Source organism: Megalops cyprinoides, chromosome 9 (assembly GCF_013368585.1).
Source record: "Megalops cyprinoides isolate fMegCyp1 chromosome 9, fMegCyp1.pri, whole genome shotgun sequence".
Taxonomy (NCBI): domain Eukaryota; kingdom Metazoa; phylum Chordata; class Actinopteri; order Elopiformes; family Megalopidae; genus Megalops; species Megalops cyprinoides.
Genome location: NC_050591.1, coordinates 26,084,162 through 26,105,815, shown reverse-complemented (window position 1 = coordinate 26,105,815; position 21,654 = coordinate 26,084,162). Strand labels below are relative to the sequence as shown.

General features: G+C 46.0%; 1 protein-coding gene across 4 annotated transcripts in view; it reads left to right on the top strand.

Moving 5' to 3' along the window:
• Nucleotides 1-21,654, top strand: part of ryr1b (ryanodine receptor 1b (skeletal)) — a 69,219-nt gene that overhangs the window by 20,068 nt on the left and 27,497 nt on the right. For all 4 annotated transcript variants that reach the window (XM_036536214.1, XM_036536213.1, XM_036536212.1 and 1 more), the window contains 51 exons: nt 53-156; nt 244-327; nt 514-673; nt 925-1,072; nt 1,230-1,435; nt 2,851-3,025; nt 3,207-3,415; nt 3,659-4,014; nt 4,296-4,425; nt 4,622-4,782; nt 5,043-5,208; nt 5,321-5,407; nt 5,563-5,789; nt 6,093-6,537; nt 6,621-7,220; nt 7,321-7,521; nt 7,628-7,739; nt 7,850-7,993; nt 8,075-8,348; nt 8,540-8,657; nt 8,839-8,971; nt 9,149-9,243; nt 9,370-9,505; nt 9,660-9,846; nt 10,020-10,131; nt 10,258-10,378; nt 10,754-10,923; nt 11,187-11,407; nt 11,726-11,816; nt 11,987-12,127; nt 12,499-12,659; nt 13,057-13,135; nt 13,276-13,365; nt 13,600-13,740; nt 13,862-13,939; nt 14,113-14,188; nt 14,356-14,479; nt 14,624-14,739; nt 14,921-14,988; nt 15,151-15,272; nt 16,735-16,784; nt 18,004-18,064; nt 18,459-18,585; nt 18,745-18,853; nt 19,063-19,144; nt 19,334-19,464; nt 19,555-19,875; nt 20,060-20,300; nt 20,651-20,738; nt 20,863-20,955; nt 21,609-21,623. In XM_036536214.1, the coding sequence (XP_036392107.1) occupies nt 53-156; nt 244-327; nt 514-673; nt 925-1,072; nt 1,230-1,435; nt 2,851-3,025; nt 3,207-3,415; nt 3,659-4,014; nt 4,296-4,425; nt 4,622-4,782; nt 5,043-5,208; nt 5,321-5,407; nt 5,563-5,789; nt 6,093-6,537; nt 6,621-7,220; nt 7,321-7,521; nt 7,628-7,739; nt 7,850-7,993; nt 8,075-8,348; nt 8,540-8,657; nt 8,839-8,971; nt 9,149-9,243; nt 9,370-9,505; nt 9,660-9,846; nt 10,020-10,131; nt 10,258-10,378; nt 10,754-10,923; nt 11,187-11,407; nt 11,726-11,816; nt 11,987-12,127; nt 12,499-12,659; nt 13,057-13,135; nt 13,276-13,365; nt 13,600-13,740; nt 13,862-13,939; nt 14,113-14,188; nt 14,356-14,479; nt 14,624-14,739; nt 14,921-14,988; nt 15,151-15,272; nt 16,735-16,784; nt 18,004-18,064; nt 18,459-18,585; nt 18,745-18,853; nt 19,063-19,144; nt 19,334-19,464; nt 19,555-19,875; nt 20,060-20,300; nt 20,651-20,738; nt 20,863-20,955; nt 21,609-21,623 (7,887 nt within the window). The remainder of the gene's footprint in view (nt 1-52; nt 157-243; nt 328-513; nt 674-924; nt 1,073-1,229; nt 1,436-2,850; nt 3,026-3,206; nt 3,416-3,658; nt 4,015-4,295; nt 4,426-4,621; nt 4,783-5,042; nt 5,209-5,320; nt 5,408-5,562; nt 5,790-6,092; nt 6,538-6,620; nt 7,221-7,320; nt 7,522-7,627; nt 7,740-7,849; nt 7,994-8,074; nt 8,349-8,539; nt 8,658-8,838; nt 8,972-9,148; nt 9,244-9,369; nt 9,506-9,659; nt 9,847-10,019; nt 10,132-10,257; nt 10,379-10,753; nt 10,924-11,186; nt 11,408-11,725; nt 11,817-11,986; nt 12,128-12,498; nt 12,660-13,056; nt 13,136-13,275; nt 13,366-13,599; nt 13,741-13,861; nt 13,940-14,112; nt 14,189-14,355; nt 14,480-14,623; nt 14,740-14,920; nt 14,989-15,150; nt 15,273-16,734; nt 16,785-18,003; nt 18,065-18,458; nt 18,586-18,744; nt 18,854-19,062; nt 19,145-19,333; nt 19,465-19,554; nt 19,876-20,059; nt 20,301-20,650; nt 20,739-20,862; nt 20,956-21,608; nt 21,624-21,654) is intronic.

The window sequence follows — 21,654 nt, the reverse complement described above, 5'->3', positions numbered from 1 at the left end:
AATTACAACAGACATCAGCTCTATTTGTGGACCTGTCTTTTCCCTCCCCCAGTTCCGTGATGACAACAAGAAGCTGCACCCCTGTCTGGTAGACTTCCAAAACCTCCCGGAGCCAGAGAGGAACTACAACTTGCAGATGTCCGGAGAGACTCTCAAGTGAGTCCTGGGCTGAGATTGTACATGATCATCTTAAAAGCAAACAGTTCACCTTGGTTTCACACCTACTTTTCTGTGATTCTACAGGACTCTGCTGGCGCTGGGCTGCCATGTGGGCATGGGCGATGAGAAGGCAGAGGAGAACCTCAAAAAGATTAAGCTTCCAAAGACGTAAGTCTTGGACACTAAAATTCTAACTCACACACAACCATTACTAAAGCTCTCAACATGCTAATCTTAATGCTGATAATTTAGTCCATTTACTAGCCTACTACCAAACCTCTACTATCTGAATGACTCTCTACACTGCTGTCTGGGGATGGTGGCAGACCATTTGACCATTCTCTCTCCAATCAGATATGTGATGAGCAGTGGATACAAGCCTGCCCCCCTGGATCTCAGCCATGTTAAGCTGACGCCCAATCAGAACACCCTCGTGGAGAAGCTGGCAGAGAACGGACACAACGTGTGGGCACGGGACCGCGTGCGACAGGGCTGGACCTACAGTATAGTGCAGGTGTCTGTCTTTCATTCATACCACCCTCTCCTCATTACATTTAAATTTCTTATATGGCTTTCTTAAAATGACTACTGCAAACTCAGTAATACTGACTAATTCTTTCTCTCTATTTCAATCCTCCTAGTCTCTTTGTCTGTTTTGGCCTGATTCTATGCACTAGTCCACCAACATTCTTATTGTTCCCAATACCAAAGTACACCAATGAGGGAAATAAACAGAGGATGATGCCTTTATTTTCTGCCCATCAGGACATCATGAATAAGAGAAACCCTCGTCTAGTGCCCTACAACCTGCTGGATGAGAAAACCAAGAAGACCAACCGGGACAGTGTGTGTGCTGCGGTGCGCACGCTTATCGGCTACGGATACAACATTGAACCACCTGACCAGGAGAGCAGTGAGTCTGTCTATTATTCATTTCTGCCACAATTTTCCTATAAAGCAATGCATTCCTCTAACAGAGAGTGGGTATTCTTTCCATGGTATGGATTCTATTTCCATTCATATTCCACCTCATTGCCTGTTTAATATTTCTTCTCCTATTTGTTACACAGGTGGTCATGGGGTTGAAAGTGCACGGGGAGACAAGGTCCGGTTGTTCAGAGCAGAGAAGTCGTATGCAGTGACCCAGGGGAAATGGTACTTTGAGTTTGAAGCAGTGACAGTCGGCGAGATGAGAGTGGGCTGGGCCAGACCCAGTGTCCGTGCCAACACTGAGCTGGGAGCAGATGATCTGGCTTATGTTTTCAATGGTTTCAAGGTAAGACATCTGTGTCCATCCATCTGCGCTGATCCCTGCTCCTGTTTTTAAATTTTATTTTAGTGATAGAACTTGCTAAACATCACCTATTTTGAATATGCATTCAGTTTGTAATTACAGGTCTACCAGCAGTCACACCGTTGTAGTGGCATCATTATTCACCTTTGACCCAAAGGTTGCTGGTTTGATATCCTGGTGGGCCACTGTTATCTAAAGGGGCAAACTCATAAAATACGCAGCTGTTTACAGGGATTCGAACAGAACAAACGTTAGTTTACACTTTTACAAATAATTTTTGAAATAACGTTTGTTAAACTGAAACTTAAAATCCAAGGTACCACCGTTGCCAGCCAATTACCTTGGCCAACCAACCACCGCTGACTTTGAGATGTCTGCCTAGCCTTGAATTTAACGTTAATGATGACCGATTAGACATTTTGAATAATGTATACCCTTGTGGCATCTGGAGGTAACGTGATAAACCAATATTTTCACTTATCCTTTAACCTCAAAACAGCTAATACCACATAAATTAAAAACGCAATGTGCAATTCACCAAGTAGTTTGCTAATACTTTTTTTAGCTGGCTAGTTAGCTAGCGCTAAGTATTGCCAGTCATGGAAATAGCGTAGAAATTGCTAGTTGGCTAACTCGCTAACATAGCCATGAAGCGGTTTGTTTAGCTTACTAACCCTGTGACTGTCTTTTGCGTTTTCTTAAACCAGTCAACTAGGTATACACATACACACATCTTTTTGACACTTCGTCGGTTCCACTGACATTAGCCTTCTCCGTTCGCTTCCTTACAAACAAATTACAAAAAATACGGTTTTCAGTAAACGTTGCTAGGAAAAACGCGTTCATAGGCGTGCAAGTCTTGTTAACGTGTTAGCATGCACATACCATTTCGTGGAACAATCGCTAACTCTGTGGATATTTTGAAAAACAAAAATTAACAGAAACCTGACAAAACATGAAAAATTTCAGCATCACTGTATTGAACTAACGTTAAGTGGTTGTACTTTGCGGGGATGCTTGATATACTGTGCTAGTCTGGGACTCGGAGGTGTAAGGTAGCTATCTGGAGGTGCTAGCTAGCTAATATAATCCAGCATAGGCTATTGTGCAGGAAAGTTCATTTTGCAAGCATTATTGTTAGGCTGCATTAGCTACTCTACAACATACTTTTCACTAAACCTTGAGATTGAACATTAATTAGTGTTAATTAATTTGATTTGTTTTGTATAATTGATCAAAGTTTTTTTGTAAAGTTTGAGCAAAGTCTTGAAATCAATTAGAGGTGGTAAAAGAAAAATATGTACATTATAAGCATTACAATGTATGTACAATATATACATTGCTCTCACTTTACATGTCACTCTAACTTTATCACTCTTTCTCTTGCCTACCCCCAGGCTCAGCGCTGGCACGTGGGCAATGAGCCATTTGGCAGACAGTGGCAGTCAGGTGATGTGGTGGGCTGCATGATTGACCTGAATGAGATGAACATCATGTTCACCCTCAACGGGGAGATGCTGATCAGTGACTCCGGCTCTGAGATGGCCTTCAAGGACATTGAGATCGGAGAGGGTGAGAGAGGCTAGGAGGAATACAGGACAATGTATTTCTGGAGGGAGGGTGTGGAGGAAAAGGTGGGGGGAGCCAAACAGATAGTAAGCACAGTAGGGAGTGCCTTTTCTTGAGCTGACTGTGTGTCCCAGGTGTTGTGCGTGCATTGGTATGTTCAGACTCTGCTGTCTTGTTTCCCCAGGCTTTATCCCAGTGTGCACTCTGGGTATGTCTCAGGTGGGCAGGATCAACCTGGGCCAGAATGTTAGCAGCCTGCGCTACTTCGCCATCTGCGGCCTGCAGGAGGGCTTTGAGCCTTTTGCTATCAACATGAAGAGGGACATCACCATGTGGTTCAGCAAAAGCCTGCCCCAGTTTGTCCCTGTTCCTGCCGACCATAACCACATTGAGGTGCGTTCTATTTGAACAGAATGTACACTGAAGAATTTTGGGTCTTTTTTGGGACAATTCTGGTCACACAATTCAATATCCTTTTGTAAAAAAGGGAAACATACAGAATTTTTGTTGCAGATTACACAATATTTGTATCAGATTTAATCCACTGTAATGGGAGGGAAGTAGTATTTCACAATATTAATTTTCTATCATTGACCACATTAAATTTCCCTTACCCATCTCCTTCTGCTGTTGTAGGTGTCCCGTGTGGATGGAACAGTGGACAGCGCCCCCTGTTTGAAGCTGACTCACAAGACCTTTGGTTCTCAGAATGCCAACACAGACATGCTCTTCCTGAGGCTCAGTATGCCAGTGCAGTTTCATGAGACCTTCAAGGTTCAAGCGGGAACTACACCCCTCACCCGCGCACTCACCATCCCAGAGGAGGAGGTGGTCGAGGTGGACCCCGACTCAGAGTTTGAGGTGCTTAAGAAGTCCGCCAGCCGCAAGGAGCAGGAGGAGAAGGAGAAAGAGCCGTCAGTGCCTAAAGAGATCCCGGCCATCAAAGGGGAGAACGAAAAAGACGCGTCCTCAGAAAAGGGCAAGAAGAGAGGGTGAGACCGGGAGGAAAAAAAATGACATAAATCCTGCCTAAAGATGAGGGAAGACAAGGAGAAGGAGCTAGAAAGGGGATTCCAGCATGACAGGAGTGGTATAGTAAGAAGTGAAGGGGAGATAGAAATAGGAGGGAGATGTAAAGTCAGGGACAGAGGGGCATTGAGAATAACAGTTATGTCACCTCTAAGAGAGTGTGGCAGGCAGGTGGGGGGGAGAGAGAAGTAATATGTTCTTGGCCTGTGCTTGTTGGTCACTCGGTCTGTCTTTTATACCCTAGGTTCTTGTTCAAGGCAAAGAAGGCTGCTATGATTACACCCCCTCCTGTGGTACCCACAGTCCCCCGCTTGGTGGAAGATGTAGTCCCGGATGATCGAGATGACCCTGAAATTATTCTCAACACCACTACGGTGAGCTAATTTCATTAGCCCTTTGCAGCAACGCTGACCACCAGATAAATGGTTGTGCATAAATAGGTTGTTCTAATTGTAGTTTCAAGCTACAATACTAAAAGTTTCATCAGTGCAGTAATGTCAGCAATAATGTCACCACAAAAGTTCTGACTTAACTCTGCTCACTCTCCCCCACCTCCGTTTCTCTATCTAGTACTACTATTCACTTCGAATCTTCGCGGGCCAGGAGCCCGGTGGTGTGTGGGTGGGCTGGGTCACCCCAGACTATCACCAGTATGACCAGAACTTCGACCTGAGCAAAGTGCGCAGTGTCACTGTCACTGTGGGTGATGACAAGGGAAACATCCATGACAGGTGAGGTACAAGAGTAACACTCACACATACATGCTGTATGTATGCTTTATTCTCTTTTCAAATTTTTTACATTGAAAAATGATGAATGTTGTTTAAGTTATTTCTGAAAGTAGGTTGATTTCACACACACACAGATACTGCGCCCCCCCCATCACACACATACACACCTGCTTCTTTTTCACTGTAGACTTTCTGTCAAAACCTTAAACTGTTATCTTCTGCACGCCTTCCTTGTCCCCCAACCCTTTACCGTCACTCAGCATGAAACATAGTAACTGCTACATGGTGTGGGCAGGGGACTTCAGCAACAGCTCCCAACAGGCCCGTTTCAGTCAAGAGGACCTAGTAATTGGCTGCCTGGTGGACCTGGCAACAGGCCTCATGACCTTTACAGCCAATGGGAAGGAAGTCAATACTTTCTATCAGGTAAGCTTGATTCTCCGAGTCTCTCCATGAACTGTGTCTTTGAGTAATCTGGGTGTGTCTGCTGTAGTTTTGTGGTTTTGTTGAGGTGTAACGTAAGGGTGATGTGTTTCAGGTGGAACCCAACACCAAGCTGTTCCCTGCTGTATTCGTTCAACCCTACAGTCAGAACATGCTGCAGCTGGAGCTGGGCAAACTCAAGGTCAGGATTTTATAGGAGCAGTGAGGCTCTCTGCCAGCCATACTGTTTCCTAAACACTTTTCCCCTTAATGTCTCTGCTTTCTGCATCCTGTCTGTGTCATGGATCAACTTTTTCTTTTTCTCTCTTTCTCTCTCTCCATCCTTCCCCCCATCAGAACATCATGCCCATCTCGGCAGCCATGTTCCACAGCGAGCGTAAGAATCCAGTTCCTCAGTGTCCTCCCCGCCTGGACGTCCAGATGCTGACCCCAGTGATCTGGAGCCGCATGCCCAACCGCTTCCTGACCCCGGAGGTGGCGCGGGTGAGCGAGAGGCACGGCTGGTCGGTGGAGTGCAGCGAGCCCCTCACCATGATGGCCCTTCACATCCCTGAGGAGAACAGGTCAGAGCTGGGCAGAGGCCGCAGGAAGTTCTGCGGGGTCACTTGTTGGCTGTTAGTGGTTCAGATTCATTATGTGTTCCACCTTGGTTCTTGTGTTCTCTCTTAAAATTATGTTCACATTGATTCAAGGATTTGAAAGAGATTTGTTTAAGACACCCCTGCCAATAGAGTAAACTCTTATAATACAATTACGACTTCAGCAAGGATGAGCAGCTGATAGACTTGCATTCTTTAAATTGAGCAGTTAAATTGATTTTGTAGTGTATGCTGATGTTCTATTTTCTATTTTTCCCCTCTTTCCAGATGTATAGATGTTCTGGAGCTTTCAGAGCGTCTGGACCTACTGAAATTCCACTACCACACGCTCATGCTGTACTGTGCTGTGTGCGCCCTGGGCAACAACCGTGTTGCACACGCCCTGTGCAGCCATGTGGATGAGTCCCAGCTCTTTTACGCCATTGAGAACACCTATCTGCCAGGGCCTCTGCGCAGTGGCTACTATGACCTGCTCATCAGTATTCACCTGGAGTCTGCCAAGCGCGCCCGCCTCCTGACTAACAAGGAGTTCATCGTCCCCATGACACCGGAGACTCTGAGCATTACCCTCTACCCAGACGGTGAGAGGGCGCACGCGCTGCCCGGAGTGGGTCTCACCACCTGCCTGCGACCCGAGCCGCACTTCTCTCACGTCAACTTTGTGGGCACCGACCCTGACCTCTACACCCTCAGTCCTGTCATCCCCTTGGAGGTACTTTGATATTGGGAGACATACAGGGAGGTAAGAGATCTTTAGTGTTGACTTCTGCTACTCACATGCATCTGTCCCCACAGATCCTGAAGACCAAGGCCATCAGCATGCTGACGGAGGCTGTGAAGGACGGCACTCAGGCAATGCGAGACCCAGTAGGGGGCAGCGTTGAGTTCCACTTTGTGCCTATCCTGAAACTCGTCAGCACCCTGCTGATCATGGGCATTTTCGATGATGATGACGTCAAACACATCCTCAAGATGATCGAGCCCAGCGTCTTCAATGGAGGGGGAGAGGCGGAGCCACCCGCAGAAGAGGCAGAGGGAGAAAAAGCAGAGGAGGAGCAGGAGCCTGCCAGCAAAGAAGAGGGAGAAGAAGCAAAGGAGGAAGTAGAGGGCCACGAGGGAGAGCTGGAGGATGAGGGAGTGGGAGAAGAGGGGGAGGAGGAGGAGGAGGAGGAGGAGCTTAAGGAGTTGAAGGCAGACAAAGAAGAGGAGGAGGAAGACGAACACTTGGAGAAGGAGGGAGAGGGAGAGGGAGAAGGGGAAGGCGGAGGGAAGAAGGTAGATGGAGAGAAGGCAGAGGAGGAGAAGGAGGCCGAATCAGATGAGGCAAAGGAGGAAGAGGAAGGCCTGGAGGAAGGACTACTCCAGATGACTCTTCCGGAGTCTGTCAAACTGCAGGTCGGCCTCTAACAGTTATGAACTGTTAACGTACATCTGCATTTATCAGCGCAATATAGTGACCGCTATAATGACTTCTCTCTGTCCGTCTCTCTTTCAGATGTGTAACCTACTGCAGTACTTCTGTGACTGCGAGCTGCGCCACAGAGTGGAGGCCATCATCGCCTTCTCCGACCAGTTTGTCCACCAGGTGCAGAACAACCAGCGCCATCGCTACAGTGAGCTCATGCAGGCATTCACCATGACAGCTGCGGAGACAGCACGCAGGACCCGCGAGTTCCGCTCTCCCCCACTGGAGCAGGTACACACATACCACCCAGTATTCAATCAGTGTTTTCTCCATCAGTACCTTCAACACCGATTTAATGCTATCAAGTCTTAGCATGTCTATGCTTATTTGTGTCCAGGTTATAATGCTCACAAACTTCAAACATGGCCCGGAGGAAGAAGACTGTCCCGTCCCCGAGGATATCCGAGAATCCCTACAGCAGTTTCACAGTGACCTGCTGGCTCACTGCGGTCAGCACTGATTATTCTGTCTCATGGTTTACTCTGCCGTTGCTACCTGAAATCTGTCTCTTTCTCTCACTCACAATCTCTGCATCTGTGTGGTTACCTTCCTGTATCAGGTGTGCACATTGAAGAGGAGGAGGAGGAAGAGGAGGTGGACACATCCCTGCGAGGCCGACTCCTCAGCCTGGTGGAAAAGGTCAAGCACCTCCGCAAGAAGAAGGAGGAAGAGGAGCCAGAGCCTGAGGAAGAGCCCAAACCCAGTGAGAGTTTATAAGTTTTTGTCTTTCAAACACATACATATTTTTTTCCGATACCAACATGCGACATGCGATCCCTTCCAGGCACTCTTCAGGAGCTCATCTCCCACACCATGATCCACTGGGCCCAGGAGTCCTTCATCCAGAACCCGGAGCTGGTGCGCCTCATGTTCAGCCTGCTGCACCGGCAGTACGACGGGCTTGGGGAGCTCATCCGCGCCCTGCCCAAGGCCTACACCATCAACGCCGTGTCCGTACAGGACACCATGGACCTGCTGGAGTGCCTGGGCCAGATCCGCTCCCTGCTCATCGTCCAGATGGGACCGGAGGAGGAGAGACTCATGATCCAGAGCATTGGGTTAGCACACAGCCACATTAATAAGATAATTACAACTAACAAGTACAGGGCAGTATGTAGGCTTCATTATCTGTTGCAGTGACCTTTTTATCTGTATACAGGGGAGGGTAAACTAGGAGTTATAAGGAATTAGAGTGACATGTCTTTAAGTATATGTATGCTAAATGTTTTAAGCATTATCACTCTTTCAGGAACATCATGAACAACAAGGTGTTCTACCAGCATCCCAACCTGATGCGTGCCCTGGGCATGCATGAGACCGTCATGGAGGTCATGGTCAATGTGCTGGGTGGTGGTGGAGATTCCAAGGTACCGTCTAAATTTAATGTCTCTGAACACCCTCTCGTCTTATGTCTCACTAGTGCGGGGTCAGCTCTGTGTCTTTCATTTGCAGTGACTGAACACTTCATTTTGTACATTGCATGTTTTACATCCTCTTATTTTGTTCATAGCTGCATGAACAAATCTTACCCTCTTTCTGTCTCTCCAGGAAATCCGATTCCCACAGATGGTTACCAACTGCTGTCGTTTCCTGTGCTACTTCTGCCGGATCAGCCGACAGAACCAGCGCTCCATGTTCGATCACCTTAGCTACCTGCTTCAGAACAGCGGCATTGGCCTGGGTGAGGGACAGTGTTACTGGCAGGAATTAATTCGCATTTTGCATCTGCTAATAATACAGTATCTGTGTAACTGATCATTCTGGCACATTCGGTGAATACATTTGAAACTACTACAAGAAACAACCCTTACAATATGCTGAATATATGATATGAACCAGTCTTCTCTTTGACTTTTAGGGATGCGAGGCTCCACCCCCCTTGATGTGGCAGCAGCGTCCTGCATTGACAATAATGAGCTTGCCCTTGCTCTGCAAGAACAGGACCTGGAGAAGGTTAGACACCACACCCTGCTCTTAGAGACATCTACTGACCTAATGTCACATGGCAGAATAAGCGAGTAAAGCCCACCCAGCTCAGTCTCTCTTTCTCACATTTTCCCTTTACGCTGTGTCACACAGGTGGTGACTTACCTGGCCGGGTGTGGCCTGCAGAGCTGTCCCATGCTTCTGTCAAAGGGCTACCCCGACATTGGCTGGAACCCCTGTGGTGGAGAGAGATACCTCGACTTCCTTCGATTCGCCGTCTTTGTCAACGGTCAGGGCCTGTTACTGCTTCGCTCTGTGTTTTAATGTTTTTTACCTGCAATAGTTGACTTCTAAGAGAACAAAAAGCAGGCGTAGTCCTGCAGGGGCAGTGTCAGTGTCCCATTTTTGGCTGACACGCTTCCTTTTTTGGGTCGTCCTTGCAGGGGAGAGCGTAGAGGAGAATGCCAACGTGGTGGTGCGTCTGCTGATCCGGAGGCCAGAGTGCTTCGGCCCCGCCCTGAGAGGGGAGGGGGGCAACGGACTCCTGGCTGCCATTGAGGAGGCCATCAAAATTTCAGAGGACCCTGCCAGGGACGGGCCCACTGTCAAGAAAGACCGACGCTTCCCTATGTAAGGGAGGGAAATGGCAGAGAGAGAGCAAAAACAGAAACTGGGGGTGGTTTAGAGCATGTGTGCTTTTGATGGTTACACTTGAGGTACAGTTACATTTTTTTCCTCTCTTGTGCAGCTGCATTCACACTCCCTGATGACACGTGTTTGTGCCTTTTGTGATTGACTGACAGGTTTGGTGGGGAGGAACAGCAAGAAGAGAACAGGGTGCATCTTGGGAATGCCATCATGTCCTTCTACTCTGCTCTCATTGACCTGTTGGGTCGCTGTGCACCTGAGATGCATGTGAGTAAATCCCTGATGGCTTGGAATATCAGTTATAGCTGCCCACAGATCTGTTTATTGCCAGAATTGTAGGTCTGGTCTGTGAGTATACATTGATCCCTAGCTCGTCTTGGTGTTGTCCTACAGTTGATCCAGGCTGGCAAAGGTGAGGCTCTGAGAATCAGGGCCATCCTGAGATCCCTGGTGCCCATTGAGGACCTGGTGGGAGTCATCAGCCTGCCTGTCCACATACCAGCCTTTGGAAAAGGTGGGAAAATCAGAGGAAGAATATGTTCTTTGCAAATAATTGCTACTTCACGTTTCCCCGTAGTGCTGCACATAATTTTTTTCTTTTTGTGAAAGGGTCATCTATGTACATTTTCCTCAGTGAGGAAGTCTCATTGAAGGTGAAAGGACTCTGGCTTGGAGGAGTGTAGTGATGGGGTGGTGGTAGTGCCTGGAAAGGCTGAAGAAATTGAGTTGTGAAAAACCTTTTAATGTTTTGATCCAAGGTTACAGCCTCTACTAAATGCACTCACAAGTTAATCTACCCATATCAATGTACTTGTTTTCCATTTTTGTCTCATCATCCTTTTCTGTCCTCTTCCTTTTTCTTCCATGCTGTCTCCCTCCCTATATCCAGATGGCCACATCATTGAGCCAAAGATGTCGGCCAGCTTTGTACCAGACCACAAGGCGTCCATGGTCCTTTTCCTGGACAGAGTGTACGGCATTGACAACCAGGACTTCCTGCTGCATGTGCTGGAAGTGGGCTTCCTACCTGACATGAGAGCAGCTGCTTCACTTGACACAGTGAGTCCAGTCTGTTTCCAGTATCTACACACTATGGGTGTGTAAGTCACCCCTCTGTGACTTAATGTTGTCATGTGGTTTTGTGCCCCGTATCTTCATGCATTTGCTGTCCGCTTAACCTGGTGTACAGACTGCTCCATATTTGTGTCTTCCAATGTCTTTTTCTTTTGTTACGCCTGTCTTTTTGTCTGCCATGGATTTCCCTGTCTTTGTAGAGCAAAGTTCTACAGTTCTGCAAACTGAATCCTCTCTCCCTCCTTCAGGCTGCCTTCAGCACCACGGAGATGGCCCTGGCTCTGAACCGCTACCTGTGCTCAGCCGTCCTGCCCCTGCTCACCAAGTGCGCCCCGCTGTTCGCGGGCACTGACCACCGTGCCATCATGATTGACTCCATGCTGCATACCGTCTACCGGCTGTCCAGGGGCCGTGCCCTCACTAAGGCCCAGAGGGACGTTATCGAGGACTGCCTCATGTCACTGTGCAAGTGAGTTATGTTACACATGCTGTACATATGTGCCGCTCGGTTACTGTGGGTACCTTTCTGTGGCTGGGATTTCTGCATCTGATGATTTTTCCATCCCCCCATAAAAATTTTCCAACTTTTCAGATTCTTGTTGCAAACTGATTTAGTAGCAAACTATTAGAATGCTACTGTCCATCTGTTTTGTGTGTTCCCTTTTCCCCCCTTCAGATTTATTTTCACTTTGTTTCTGTACAGGTGTCAGACTTCTCAATTCATGCCATGTATGTGTGAATTTGCACAGAATCTCAGCCCTGTGGAATTTCTCACTGTGTCTCTCAGGTACCTGCGTCCATCTATGCTACAGCACCTGCTGAGGAGGCTGGTGTTTGATGTGCCTATTCTCAATGAGTATGCCAAGATGCCACTCAAGGTACACAGCACTTGAATTACTGTTACTTGTTGCTCAAACAATTTTGTTGTCATTTTTCAAATATGCATTGGTAATGGAATTAAGTCTTGATATCATCCTAGTGAGAACTTTAATTGTAATAGTCATTTTAATCAACACCTCATAATATTGTGATGTTTTGACGGCCACAGCTGTTGACCAATCACTATGAGCGTTGCTGGAAGTATTACTGCCTTCCCAATGGCTGGGCTAATTTCGGGGTCACATCAGAGGAGGAGCTGCATCTCTCCCGCAAACTCTTCTGGGGCATCTTTGAGTCACTGGCGCATAAGGTGAGAGTTTACTCTTTATTTACTTGGCAAATGCCCAAGGCATATTACACGGCTTATATCATTACATATTATTTATTTATAGAGCTGGATATATGCAGAACAAATTCAGGTTAAATGCCTTGCATACCTTTGTCAAAGGTACAATAACAGCATTCCACCTTTGAACCCGTAACCTTCTTATTATTTAACCCTACCTGATTCTTCAAGCAGTGCTCCATATTGCAGCTCTTCAAAGGGAGTTCAGTGCTCTGACACACTGCCATGCTGCAGTCTTTGGAGAACATTAATTAAGTCTGGTTAAAGAAATCATGTCCACAAAATCCGTAGCGAGCATGACTGGCTCACACCTCCCTTTTCTTTCTTCCCTACAGAAATTTGATGCAGAGCTGTTCAAGATAGCCATGCCCTGCATCTGTGCCATTGCTGGGGCCATTCCCCCAGATTATGTGGATGCCAGCTACACCAATACTGAGAAGAAAGCTTCGGTTGATGCTGAGGGAAACTTTGACCCCAAACCTGTAGAGACCACCAAGTGAGAACAGTTCATGGGAGATTGGGTTCATGGGAATGGGTGTTGGATGTAGTAAAGTAGTGTTACTCAGCTCTGATCCTTTAGGGCCAAAGTCCAACGGGTCTTCCAGTTGTCTTTAAAGCACTAACATTGCAAGATCCAGGGACAGATTTAAATAGTTTCAGTCATTACAGAATATTAGATAAAACAGGTGAAGAGGTAAAGCAGTGAGAGAATGGGATTTGACTGGCACTGCTGGGCAAAAGGAACATTTTCTTATTGAAGGATTGTGGACATTCCTTCAATAGAAAATAAGAAGAGGGTTGAAAATCATGGGGAATAAGGCACATTAACTCTCTGTTATTCGCTGATTTGTTTGTCTAACCCAGAAGTTAAAATGCGATATATTTCCCTACAGCACCATCATCCCAGAGAAACTGGATCCCTTCATCAACAAGTATGCAGAACACACACATGACAAGTGGGCTTTTGAAAAGGTCAGTCACCTGACAGATGTTCTGTGTGTGTCTCTTTGTGATTATGTTTTATTTTTAAGGTGATTAGGGACTGCAGTATGAGCTCCAGGCAATCAGTGTGTGATCATTCTCACCCTTCTGTGTGTCTCCCTGGCTTACAGATCCAGAACAACTGGACTTACGGGGAGCTGTTGGATGAGAATGCCAAGACTCACCCCATGCTCAGACCATACAAGACCTTTTCTGAGAAGGTCAGGTGCATTCTGGCTCTGCACAGTTTCCTTCATGCTTGTAGACCTCTGGCATTTCAAATGTTCTGTCTTTTTATTGCACTACTTACCAGCTGTTATGCTTTACATTCATCCATCAGTTTTTTTCCAGGGTTCATTATCATTATTGTCAATCTCGAGATTCCATCTTCAAAATCACTACTTTCATTTGTAATGTAAGATGATTTGAGTGTGTGTTCTCTGTGTGTTCCTCAGGACAAGGAGATTTACCGCTGGCCCATCAAAGAATCCATCAAAGCCATGATCGCCTGGGAGTGGACCATAGAGAAAGCAAGGGATGGAGAGGAGGATAAGGCAGAGAAAAAGAAGACCCGCAAGATATCACAGACAGCACAGGTAGTCAGGGAGGACTGGAGGAGGTGGGGAGACGAATGAGTCGTGAATGTGGAAAGGCAGGGGAAATGAGGCTTCATGATTGCTGTTCTTTTTCTTCATCTCTTTTATTCCTGTGTTGCAGGCCACTTATGACCCCAGCCATGGCTACAGCCCCCAGCCAATTGATATCTCTGGCATGGCACTGTCAAGAGAACTGCAGGTATGTGGCATCCTGTGACCATCCTGATTCATAAAGACTTCATAAACATAACGCTGTACCAAAAAAAACATAACGCTGCACCAAACCAAGGGCCATTTTTGGGGTTAATTTTGAAGAAAACACACCATACATGAGTACTGCACAGATAAATAACCCTCTCTCCTTGTTTCCAGTCTATGGCTGAGCAGTTGGCAGAGAACTATCATAACACCTGGGGCAGGAAGAAGAAGATGGAGCTTCAGGCCAAAGGTCAGATGGTCTTGATTACACAGAATGAGCTATATCTACAAGCAAATAAGAGAAGTCAACAAGTTAGCCAGCCGTTAAATATGAGAAGTCTTTGAGCCACTCCCTTACTTGTCCACAGCAGTTGCTTGGCCCGTTTGTCAAAAAAATCAGCATTTTGCTTTGTTTAGGGGGCGGAACCCATCCCCTGCTTGTACCCTATGACACACTGACTGCCAAGGAGAAGGCCCGTGATCGAGAGAAAGCCCAAGACTTGCTCAAATTCTTGCAGCTTAATGGATATGCTGTCACAAGGTATGCTGCTCTTCAGCATTCTTTTTCAGAAATATGTGCTACAAATAACTGGCCCACAAACACATGTCCTCCTTTTCCCTGCATTTTGTCCAGTTCTTTTTCTCACCTCAGTACTCTCACTCTGCCTTCCTCTTTCTCTCACAGGGGGCTGAAGGACATGGAGCAGGACATCTCTTCTATTGAGAAGCGCTTTGCCTATGGCTTCTTGCAGAAACTGCTGAAGTGGATGGACATTGCCCAGGAGTTCATTGCCCATCTGGGTATTGTTGTGGGGTGGATCTGAGGGTGGGAGAAAAGAGGGTTGGGGTGGAAGGAGATTCAGGAAGAGAAGAACCATAAATGGCTAGAGAATGTTTTACATTTTAATTGGTCCCAAGTCAATATTCAGCCTTGATGTGTATGATTGCACAACGTTTTTCAAATAATGGTGTGTCTTTTCAGAGGCTGTGGTGAGCAGTGGCCGTGTGGAGAAGTCACCACATGAACAGGAGATAAAATTCTTCGCCAAGGTGAGAGGTGTACTGTTGTCGTGTGTATCTACGTATGTACTGAACAGGCTGCTCTATTAGGTTAAGATAGTCTTGTCACTGGCAAACCAGTACTTTAACAGCATGTGTCACAGTATCTGTCTGTATCAATGGTAGTGATAATGCCTTCTATTTTAAATTCAGATTCTGCTGCCACTGGTAAACCAGTACTTTAAGAACCACTGCCTGTACTTCCTGTCCACTCCTGCCAAAGTGCTGGGGAGTGGGGGGCACTCCTCCAACAAGGAGAAGGAGATGATTGCCAGGTAACCCACACTAACGGTGTCTCACTGTGTACTTTATACCAGACTCAATGGAAGGTATTCACACTTTTACTCACTTAATAAACAACAGACAGTGTGCAGGCTGATACATACTTCTGAACAGACACATTTGTCCATACAGATACTGCTTACACTTCTCATTAGATTCATTGGACAGTATGCTTTCTTTGTCATGCTAATTGTTATAAAAATGACAGTGTAGAATCAAGTTAAACTATAAGGTGTTAAACTTGTTAAACTATAAATATAAATACACTAGTAAAATGAACATCTCAAATGCACTGCAGCTACGAATATTCTGTACCATGCTGCAATATATACCTTTTTTACTCTACCTTTAGCTTTGTTCATGGCTGACATCCAGAGCTATGATTAAAGTGTCTATGTCCTAACATAGGGCTGATACTGCGACCACACACAATGCTGTAACTGAAGCTTCAACACAGTGGGAATTGCAGGACTAGTTTTAAGAGAAGGAGAGAGCTTCCATTGGGTGGGAGGAGCTGTGATGGTGTGCGTGTTCTGGGTTTATTCAACATTTTTAACATTTCGTTCTTTAAAGTAGATGCAGTTGAGTTTTAAAAGCATAAATGTGCATAAATTATTCCATAGATCAATATTTGGCCAAGCAAAATACCATCAGATATTGAAATATATAAGTAGTAGTTTAAATGTCAACAAGCAAGATGCACATTACAGCTCTACAAAGAAAACAAAGACAGGTACAGCAATTGGTAGAGGGTCTAGGAAAATTACAAGATTGCAGTTGAAACTGTATTTCCTACTGCAACCTTTACTTCACTTTTACCTCACTGTTTGCGTCACCTTAAGGATGTAACTGTATTTTCAATGTCACCAGTAGTGTACTTTCTACATGTACTGACCTCCCTTTCCTATCACCTGCACCACTCTGGATGGATGGGCCTCACAAATCAAACAGGGAGTTTTTACAACAGACGACAGTGTGGCATTTACAGTTTAAACAGCCATTCAACTGTGAAATCAAGGCTTCAACTGTCAAAATTTGTAGCTATGTGTGCCATCCTCAGTATCTTCATTTATTTTCTCATGATAAAACACACATGTATCACTCTTTAACATACTCTGACATGTGCTGTGTACTACACCCACTTAGCATTTTATTTCCTGATCATGTGCAGAATTGTTTCTGGTTGCATCCACTCTCTAATGTAGAGCAGGAATGTGACAGATATTTGCCATTACACTATTGACTCCACAGCTATTTGCTTATTGTAAACTCTGTCCTTTACCTGCCCAATATGCCCTGCTGTCTCTCTCTCCATCCTTGTCTCTCACTCCTCTTTTTTGGAGCCTGTTCTTTAATATCCCTCACTCCCCTCACCTGAACCTCAACCTCTCCCCCCCTCCCCCCGCATCCCTCTCTTTCTTTGCCCCCTTTTTCTTTTTTCTCCTCCTGCTTTAGTATCTTCTGTAAGTTGGCAGCTCTGGTGAGACACAGAGTTTCTCTCTTTGGTAAGGAACCTGCATGGAGGTCTGCTGCCTCTGCCATTTCCCTCCATCTTGTTCTCCCTTTCTTCCACTCTCACTTTTATTCAGCCTGTCCTGTCCCTGTTTCTCCTCACTCCTCCTCACTCCTCTTTCCTCCACTTGTCTTTACATTTTCTTCTTATACCTCTGTGGCACTCCCTGTTCCCCTTAACTTTTCGTCTGCTGTCTCTCTCTCTTTGTCTCCATCTCTCTCTTCTTCTCACTCTCTCTCTTCCTCTCTCGCCCATTCTCTCTCAGTGGCCCTGCTATGCTTCGCTTTGCTCTCTCTCTCTCTTCTTTGTGTGCATTTGAGCTGTGGCAGCCTTCCTCACTCCTGACCACTGGTTTCACTAACCTTACAGGGATAGTTGTGTCAATATGGGTAAGGACTCACTCCCAGAACTCTGTGCTCCAGAGACACTAAAGTCATGTGAATGTGAGAATTAAAAATTATTATATTATTATATTCAAAATTATATCCTTATTATTTGAAAGGCATTTTTTGCTCTATTACACTTATTATAATCACAACCTTATCGTCATAATTTCCTGCTTATTACACTTTCTCCATGAGTGTCGAATTGGTGCAGAAGTTGCCATCGTTTTTGTTCCTGGAGCACACAGATTTGGCGGAGTCACTGTTAAGCTAAGAGTGATGCTGCAGTGTGAGAGTCAGGGTGCACCTCCGTGCTGGCCAGAGATCATTATGAGATGGTGCCAGCATGAGTGGATGTGGCCCTGTCTGCATTGCAGGTTTTGTTAATTTTTTTTTTTTCAATAACGAGTCTAACAACGGACACAGCAACATATTCAGCTGGCTTGGTAGCCTGGCAATGCTTGAGGCGGTCAGCATTTGTTGTACACTTTATATTCTGTTCTATTACTCCTCTTTGGCATCATTAACTTCTCATCCTTTTCTTGAATGAAACATGCCCACGGCAACACTGTCATTATTATTACTAGAACAAACTGGTCTGATTAAAAGCTTCATCATGAAATATCATCATAATGATGATAATACACCTTGAACCACTGACTCTAGTTTACCTCAAGTTTGCAGTTCTAACCATTATACAGTCATAATTCGTAATAGCGGGTATGGATCCAGGTGCAGATCTGAGGTATGTGTCCAGCAGATCTAATGAATGATGTCATTCATGGTCATAGCCAAGGTAACAGTGCTGCCCTGTGTGTTGTCCCACAGGAACGGATGCCTCTGCAGTGGTCAACTGCCTGCACATTCTGTCCCGATCACTGGATGCCAGGTAACACACACTGGTCTTGCACTCTCTCATATTCAAAAGGTTTGTCACCATAACATTTAGCACACTGGAGCGAGAACCCTAATAATAATTTTAGAAATTACATGAAATGAAAACAATATAATCAGTAAATAATGACAGCAAAGATACCATTTTCCTGTTGCAAAAAATGTGTATGATTTTTTTATGAATGTGTTTCCTTACATTTGAGAAAGACAACAGGGAATATACCTCATGCAACTTTTTTTCAAATTGTGCATCATCACAGAGGCCACATTAAATTAAAGGACCCTGCAGAACAATTCTCTTTTTACAAAGGTTTTACGTTTTAGCTTCTGGTGTAATTTCCTTGTAATTAATTTCTCTTGTTCTCTTTTTCTCCCTCTCTGTCTTTAAGGACGGTGATGAAGTCAGGCCCAGAGATTGTGAAGGCAGGATTGCGCTCCTTCTTCGAGAGTGCTGCGGATGACATAGAGAAGATGGTGGAGAACCTTAAACTGGGCAAAGTGTCCAGCCGGAACCAGGTCAGACCAGTTCAGCACCATGGTTTTAACCCCTCCTTGTTCAGCCACCATCTACTGATCCTTGGGAGCTGTATAGTACCTCAACTACGCTACCTATAATATACTACACTTCAGCTACATACTTCCCTTTACTCACTCTCTGTCTCTCTCTTTTTGCAGGTGAAAGGAGTGTCCCAGAACATCAACTACACCACCATAGCTTTGCTTCCTGTGCTCACCTCCCTGTTCGACCACATTGCCCAGCACCAGTTTGGAGATGACGTTATCTGTGAGTCATTGTCATAATAAGCATTGGTTAATATAATTAATAAACATATTATATTTCTGCGGATAGGGTTGCACCATCATATGCACTGAGATTATGCACATAATTATTCTGTCATGTATTCTTAGGTAGCCTTTTTCACAGCGATGATGGATATCACCAATTTGATATTTCCCCCTATAATCTTGTCTGTTTCTGTCTATGATATGCAGTGGATGATCTGCAGATATCATGCTACCGTATTATGTGCAGCATCTACTCTCTGGGCACTGTCAAGACCCCACATGTGGAGAGGTCAGTGAGTATATGTACGCATGTGCATGCGTACGTGAATATGTGCGTGATGTGTGTGTCCATATATTTGTGTGTGAGTGATTGCGTGCAGTCATGTATTCATGTACATTTTTCTGTTTGTGTGGCACTGCACTGTTAAGCGAGTGTGATGGCATGCAGTAACTGTAACCTGTCTTTGGCTGCTTTTAGGCACAGGCCAGCCCTTGGGGAGTGCCTTGCCCATCTTGCTGCGGCAATGCCGGTCGCCTTCCTGGAGCCTCACCTCAACGAGTTCAACGCATACTCCGTCTACACCACCAAGACCCCCCGAGAAAGAGCAAGTGAGTGGAGTGCCTCTCTTTCCCTCTGCTTTTTCGCTGTTTATTTCTGACTTTCTGCTCAACATCCTCCCCTCTCTCCCCCCCCCCCAGTCCTGGGTCTTCCCAGCAATGTCCAGGAGCTGTGCCCAGACATCCCTGACCTGGACGTCCTGATGAAGGAGATCGGGGACCTTGCCGAATCGGGCGCCCGCTACACCGAGATGCCCCATGTTATTGAGATCACCCTGCCTATGCTCTGCAACTACCTGCCTCGCTGGTGGGAACGCGGCGTTGAGAACTTCCCTGAGCTGGAGGGCCAGCTATGCACCGAAGTCACCTCTGAACAGCTAAACCAGCTGCTGGGCAGCATCATGAAGATTGTGGTGAACAACCTGGGCATCGACGAGGCCTCCTGGATGAAGAGGCTTGCTGGTGAGGGGGTGGGATGAGGACAGTTCTTGGACATTGTCTTTTTTGACAAGGAAAAGGGCCAGTTAGAAGGCTTTTCCTTTTCTTGCACAATAAACTGAGAATGAGCATTGCTGCATTATTGTCTGCATACTGGCTTCTCTGTCATTCTTTTGATCTTTGACCCCACAATTTCTCCCCTTCCCAGTGTTTGCGCAGCCCATTGTGAGCAGGGCCATGCCCGAGATGCTCAAGTCCCACTTCATCCCCACCATGGAGAAGCTGAAGAAGCGTTGTGGCAAGGTGGTGGCTGAGGAGGAACATTTGCGTATGGAGGGCAAGACAGATTCGGACAATGAGGCGTGCACCATCCGTGACGAGTTCGCCGTGCTGTGCAGGGACCTGTATGCTCTCTACCCCCTGCTCATCCGATATGTGGACAACAACAGGTACAGATGTGCACAGCTCACTTTTACTGGGGCTGTTAGTGTCAGTTCACCCTAAAGCCATTTGAACACCATGTTCAGCCAAGGTGTTATCAGTGGTTAATGTGTACATGCTTAAAAGTCTCAACAGCAGGCTTTTATGTGGTCTAGCTCCCTGCAAGGTGGCTTACCTGTCTGTCTCTAACGGTATAATGACCTGATTTGTTGCCTTCTTTGCCTCTAACTGCAAGATGTCTGATCTGTTGAGTCCCATTTTATGTCTCTAAAGGTGAGGTGGCTGACACATTCACTTCATTTTGGTGTCTCTAAGGGCAAGTTGGCTGACCTCTTTACTCCTTTTGTTTGTCTCCAAGGGCAAGATGGTTGACGTGTCCAGACCCAGATGCAGAGGAGCTTTTCAGGATGGTGGGAGAGGTCTTTATTTTCTGGTCCAAGTCTCACGTAAGTCTCCCCTTTCTGGCACTGTGTCTCTGTCCCTTGTCTTTGCTCACAATCCTCCCACTCCCTCTCTCTCTCTGTCTCTGTCTTGTCTCCCTCTCTCTCATTCTTCTCCCTCTCTCTGCAGAACTTCAAGCGAGAGGAGCAGAACTTTGTGGTGATGAATGAGATCAACAACATGTCCTTCCTTACTGCTGACAGCAAGAGCAAGATGAGCAAGGTGAGGATAAACTCCCTGCTCTCAGTTGGACTGCTCATCTAATCATATTGAACTGGAGCAGGCTGGTCAGCATTGGACTGATGCTATCTGTACAAAAGTCTGTCTTGAGCTTGACTGGGCTGATTAGTAGGACGGGGTGAGAAATGACATTTTGGGCACTCCTAGGACTTTGGAGCTGTGTACAGGACTAAACTGGATTAAAGTGTCATGGACTTGATGAAGTTATGTTAGAGTGGACTAAATCAGACTGACATTGAATCAGTAAGACAGTCATCCATTTAAATAGACTGGAAATGGATTGAATAGGCCAGACATCTTGACTTGTTTCATATTTTGAACATGTTTGTAAAGAAGGGGAGGTAGAGCAATAATTCATGATCTGCAGGTAGGAAGGCCTTTTCCCCCTTGACTTGAGGAAGACCAAGAGAAATGACCACAGTGGCACTGCACTTCAGAATGAGATTTCTTTTATCATTGAAACTGTTGCCTTTTGTATGACCTCTCCCCATCTCTGAAGAGTCAGAGGAGACAAGAGTCACAGTGAGTGTACTGTAGCTGTCTGAGATCCAGCAGGTGCAGTAGGATGAGTGTTAACAGTGTTCTCTCTCTGACTGTCCCCTTGTTCTGTCTCGGTGTGGACGCTGGGTCACTAGGCCGGGGACGGAGAGGTTAGACCGTGTCTCTGCACGAACGCTGTGC